Source organism: Tuber melanosporum, assembly GCF_000151645.1.
Source record: "Tuber melanosporum whole genome shotgun sequence assembly, scaffold_107, strain Mel28".
NCBI classification, from domain to species: domain Eukaryota; kingdom Fungi; phylum Ascomycota; class Pezizomycetes; order Pezizales; family Tuberaceae; genus Tuber; species Tuber melanosporum.
The window spans coordinates 20,418-26,553 of NW_003298763.1; the positions used below are offsets into that span (position 1 = coordinate 20,418).

The 6,136-nt window shown below is 46.3% G+C and overlaps 1 protein-coding gene; it reads right to left on the minus strand.

The window, feature by feature from the left end:
- Positions 1-217: 217 nt before the first annotated feature.
- On the minus strand, positions 218-4,186 carry GSTUM_00000304001 (uncharacterized protein). XM_002835400.2 has 6 exons: positions 3,113-4,186; positions 2,753-2,905; positions 2,519-2,630; positions 1,988-2,358; positions 1,386-1,938; positions 218-1,264 (listed from the first exon to the last, which is right to left on the minus strand). The coding sequence occupies exons 1-6, from the start codon at positions 3,695-3,697 to the stop codon at positions 1,155-1,157; spliced, it is 1,884 nt and encodes a 627-aa protein (XP_002835446.1). The 5' UTR covers positions 3,698-4,186; the 3' UTR covers positions 218-1,154.
- Between the last annotated feature and the right edge of the window lie 1,950 nt (positions 4,187-6,136).

Here is a 6,136-nt window from a genome sequence, read left to right on the forward strand (position 1 = left end):
ATATCTATATTTATATACCAAGAATCTTATAATAGATGAACTCCTTGTTCTTTTTTCTATTGATGAAATATTTTTCTAACATAGTACATTGATTTTATTTTATTACTATAATATATAGATAATATGATACAGTAGATACTCTGGACAAAAAGCCTCTTATTCCATGTAACTGGCATCGGCTAGTCCTACCAATTCAAGAATGAAGATTCCAACAAAGTTAACCATGACGAATAAATAAGTAGTAAATTTTAAATTTGCTTGTTTCCTTTTTGCCCTTCCGTCCTTCTGCCAATCCGTCTGCTCCGCGACTAAAGAGGATGATAATGATGATAATGATAAAAAAAGAAAACGGGGATGAAAGAACGCCCTCGCTCCAGTTAACAGAAAGAAAAGAAAAGAATATCAGAAAGTAAAAGGAAGGGGGAAAAAATAGAATCAAAACAAGTAAAAACCAAATACTTCCGTTTCACGCATGCCAGCAGTGATCGAAATAAAGGCTGCACGAATAAAGATGGAAAATAGAAGCGAAAACGAGGAAAAAGTAAGCACGAAATAGGAAAACGACAGAAGGAATAAGCCCCATTCGGCCCCAAAATCAATCCCAATTCAAAGAAGAAAAAACGGAAGGGAGACAATAATAAAAAATAAAGATAATAAAGAAAGGGTTTCGAACAAATGCAAGCATGAGAAACAGGAATAAGAGGGAAAAAAATAGACATAAGAATAGTAACCAAAAGAAGCAGTAAGACGGAAAAGAAAAGAAGAAAAGAAAAGAAAAGCACCGCCCGCTGCTCCAGAAAATATAAAATACACCAACTCCATCTACCCGTTTTCTAACAAGTACCGAAACCACCCATACCAAAATGCAGGTAGAAGCACCCCTCGCTGATAACCACAATCGCACCAGCCCATCATCCATCCATCCAGCCCCTCCCACCTTTGGTCACAGCCGCACCCACCCCACACACCCATACACCACTCCATAATAAGCACCCAATCGAAATCAATCAAGTCCACCACCACCACATCCACAACGACCACATCATAAACCGCCACGACCACCCCCAGACAGAGCTACGAGTAGCGATGCCCCGAAATCCGTGCCTCTGGCGCACATTCACGTCGTTCCTTGCAACATGAAGAACGAGCGGCGGTTAGGGTGTCGGCGCATTAACCGGCTTCCAACCAGGAAAAAATAGTTGGGAACACCAATACATGCTGTCCTCGTATATTTCTTTTTCGCGTAGCATTTTCAATCCACTTTCTATTCACTCGTGCGCTGGTTAGTTGTTATTCTTCAGGACAAAAGTGGAGTGGGGGATAACGAGCCAGGGTCCTATGTGATGGATATGGTACAATGTAAAATATGACGGGATATGAGATACCTTGATGCTTGGTCGCTTGGATAACATCCTTCATGTAGCGGATCTCTTCCTCGTTGGACTTAGCTAGGACAATTGTTTCTCCTGATTCCCAGTCAATCGAGAACGGTGCGTAGCCCTTGCTCACGTGGTGGAAATGTGCCAAGAGGATGTTTGCTCCTTGGAAAACGGCGTCGATTAGGTGATAATTTGAGAAACGATTCTGAAGACTGTACCGCATGGCGAACCACCTATCATGCGCGATTGTCAACTCCATGTTGTGCAGGAGTATGAATATCGTCAAGTAAATCTCCAAGAAATCCTCCGGCTTGTTATTAAGCACCTTTCGCTGCAATTCCTGCAATAGCTTCTTGCGCAGCGGGATGAGCAGTTGATGGATGGTAATATTATCGATCTGGAAGTCCATTATCGGAGTCACCGGGATCTTGCCATAATAAGGACTTCCCTCCTCCATATTAGTTGTCATACCAAAAGTTTCATTTCCAGTTATCGACCACGGCGTTTCGATGATACGACTGCCAACCCACAACTTCAGGGCATTGCGAAGCAGTGATGACTATCTTCGGTCAGCTTTGGACGGGTAATCACAGATAGGGTCAACATACACCCTTAGCATTACTCATTCGTAATGCCATGGAGAAAGACTCCCACAGTATCACGTTCGAACTAACATGTTCCTGAATGTACCTGACAGTATTATCATCCACATATCGATTGATAGTCCTCTGAGCATCGTCGATATCGGATATCGCATAGGGCGGACAAGCCAATGCTGCCATCTCACCGTTCTGACCGATCCATGTATAATTGTCTCTATCATCAGGCAGGGGCTTATACTGTTTCGCCATAAGATTCAACGTGAGTCCCATCCCTTGAGTAACCGTAAATCCCTTCGCCGGCGAAGCCCATACAGTCCTATCATTCGGTGAGGCCTTCAACCATCGTCGACGAGTCCATAGAAACTCTTCGGTCGGACCTATAGTACAGCATTGTGTTAGTATACATGTATATATATCGGATGAAGGACTGACGTAATAGGCAGGGTAGCAGCAGGTCAGGGTTGGGTAGGCGAGATGCAGGTTAAGGTAAGGTGAGGTTAAGGCAAAGATTAAGGTGGGGATTGGACAAGAAATTACCTCGCCGGAATAATTCGGATTCTGTCATACGGGCACGGAAGCATGGGATGTTGGGTATCTTGGAGAAGATTGATTCACAGTACTTGCAGCAAGCTTCTGACACTCTTATGCACTGAAGCCACGCACGTTAGTCTTTTTTCTCTCTCTTCCTTCACATCTCTCTTCATCTCTTGATTCCGAGGTTCAACTCATTAAAGGGGATCAAAAGATAACGGGAATTGAAGGGGTCAGTACCCTTTTTTTGTTTTTCCAACACGGTAAGCAAGCACCCGTTATTCTAGTCATGTGCGTCTCCTTCTTCCGCTCCGGAGTGAATCGCTTTCGTTGCCTCTTCTTCTTGCAGGAGTTGTTGTTTCGAGGTTCACCATCACTACTCTCTGAGGAGCTCTATTTCAATCGGAAAAAAGACAATTGTTAGGGACACGATTTCATGGTTTTCGTTTGATTTCTTCAGAGTGTTTTGGTCGAAATGACTTGATTGAGAGCGTGGGAGGGATAGGATTAGGGAAGACGAAGGGAAGAAAAAGAGGGGGGGTATGTGAATAGGTAGATAGAAGCAACAATACAACATAAGGACAAGGGGGGATATAATACATTTTTCCTCTGGTTCTGTTGATAATCGGGTGATTCCTCATGGTCACCAGCAGGGGATGAGCTTGGAGTGTGAAATCCAGCCGAGGCATCTAAGGTACTGGATGAGGAGCAAGAGGAAGTGGCGGAAGTAGGCTGCCACGCTCCCGGTTGGTCCCAAGGAGCAGATTGATCGAAGATAGGAAGGGTAGTATCCAACCGTAACAACTCCTGGTAAATATCAATGTTGTTCTCGACATTCGTGATACAATCTTCGAGCCTGGCAAGATTTGATGGGTCCATGTTGGCGAAACCGTCGTATTCGCAAGGGAAATGTCGCTCATCTATATAGTTCGCTTGTCCTGCGGTCAAATCACCCGGGAAGGCAAAGTCGATGGAAGAGAAGTATAGATCTGGTGCGAAGATGCTGTTCATGAAGGCAGGATATTGTTCCGACTTAAGGTTAGGAACTCCGCTCGCGCTCAGCAGGTCCCCAAGCCCTTGGTTGTCGTCACCGGGGAGATCGTGCGGGGCGGGCCCTGAGTGCGGGTCGAACGGCCACGGCGTAAACAGCATGTCATTGTTACATGTCTTGGATGAGTTCAGCATGTCGGGTTTGTGCAAAGGGGAGGGGGAAGGGAGTTCGGCAAGGGAGGGGGAAGGAGGAGGAGGAAGGGGAAGGGGGGGGGCTGGAGTGGAAAGAAAATGCGAAAAAGCGTAGGAAGAGGTAAACCAGAAGAGGGAGGCAGAGTTATGGCAGAAATTAAAGAGGCCGAGAGAGGAGGATCGGAGTATTCGTTCGAGAGGAGGAGTTGGGTAGAGAGGTCCAGCAGGGCAATCAGGAGCACGCACACACCACCCACCACGCCTCAAGAAACTAGAACGAGACCAGACCACCGTTACGAGTAGACAGACAGCCTTTCCACTTCCAGCGACTTCCACACAGCAAAATCTCAGACACCACTTTACTCGTCTTCGTCTATCTTCTTTTTCGATACACCGCGCCCCCCCCTTTTTTAAAAAAAGAAGTAAAAGAGAGAGAGAGAAAAGACTCTTTATCGTCTAAGCTGGAAAAAGTGTACCGTGAAAGGGTTTTGCTTGATGATTGATGGATGAATGAAGGGAGAGAGAGAAGGGGGAGGGGGGAGGGGGAGGGGAGATGGGAGGTCGAAAGGGACACTGGTGAATGCCCAAGGGGAAAGCTGTGAGTGTGAGTGAATGTGAGGAGAGAGTGAGAGAGTGGGAGCCATTTTGCGGGGGCGCCGGGGGCGGGGGAATCGAGGCATCGTCTACGGGTAGCACACCACTTCACAAACAACAAGTTCCACACCACGAAACTAAGTTAAGATTCACAACTTTTGACCCAGACTCACATCTACCCTGACCAGCAATGCAACAACACCTACCGCGACGATCACCATCTGCCCCCACTGCCCAGGAACACGAGAATATTGATATTGACATTGGCACGGATTGACGAACAGATCACCATTATCAACCACCCAAAACCTAACCAAGCCAGAAGTCACCCTAGCAGCACCACCACCCAAAGACTCAGTCTAGAAAATACGAGCAAGCGACGTGACCCCGACCCAAACCATATGGAGTTAAGAAGGATAATAATTGAAAAAGTTGACCCCGTCCCATAAGCATCATCACCGCCCATCATACCCGTAACCATTGACGCTACTGTACTCGTACAGTACTCGAGTAAATCTCCTTGCAACTTAGACTGATACAAGTATAGAATCTACTCGTGAAGGAGATAAAAGAAAACAATAAAGTCACTGCATCCCCTGTATGAGCATCCCAGAGGGATCCCCCACACGATTTACTCATGCACCAATACTGTGATCATACACAGGGACTACCTATGATACGAGTTATTAGACTGCCCACAAAAACCTAATCTTTACTCACATTAAACAACTACACACGGCATACGGTCGTACGGTACCAGCTCACTATCCACGGTTTTCCTATCCAGCACGGTAGATCCTTTCAAAAAGACCCTGACTGTGTGATACCAGTACTCTTCTTCCCTTCCCCCCTGTCCCCCTTCTTAGTATGATAGTTCTTACTGTACCCCCTCCTCAATGCAAGTGAAGAACAAGTCAGGAAATGGGTAAAGTTAGAGTAAATTCACAAGCAAGAGCACTCGTACTCGAGTATATACATTCCTACTCTGCCCCGCACAAAAAATTACTCCAACCAACCCTCTCCCAACCTCGCCATCATGCTATGTGTATGATACCATCCTTCTTCCCCCGTCTCTATCTACTAAGCAAGGAGTGTTGACCCGGGACCATACAGCGATCATAACCCTTATTGATCGCCCTTATTGATCGCTAGGAGTATCGGTAGTTGTTACTGTATAGGTATGTAGGACGCTATAGTGGAGGATCCAGAGCCTCATGGCCACTCGCATCGTATCGCCCTGTACGTACAATAGTATTATAAGTTATCTCGGAATCTGGTATCACATCACAAAGACTGCTTTACCGTGCAAGAGAATGCGTAGGAGGAACAGTGCTGTACGAGTACAATACGAGTACTGTACAATACTGCTGCCGGGACAACCCATATTAAATATGCTAGAAGAGAAAATATAAATAAATGGTCGAGTTACAAGAAACATAATATTCGACCTAGAACCCACCCGGCCCCCTCTCCCTCCTCCTCCTCCTCCTCCTCCTCCTCCTCCTCCTCCTACTCCTCACTCCCTCAGTCCCTTCCCTCCGGTCTATTAATTTACCTAACCCATTCTCTACCATTCTCTACCATTCTTTCCTCTCCTCCCACGTCGTGTTTTACGATACTCTGCAGCCTGATACCAGTTCTCCACGACGTTCCCCATCCACCTCCCCCTCTCATTTCAATTCCGAAATCCGATTTCCAAGAAAGAAAGAAAACCCCAACTTATCCATCCATACCCACTTCTCCGCTCGCCATCGCCAGCGCCCCCCTTTCTGCGCGTTCCGGCGATCAAGGTACGATACTCCAAACGTAATCGCACCAGATCGCATCACATACATCACGTAGAATAAC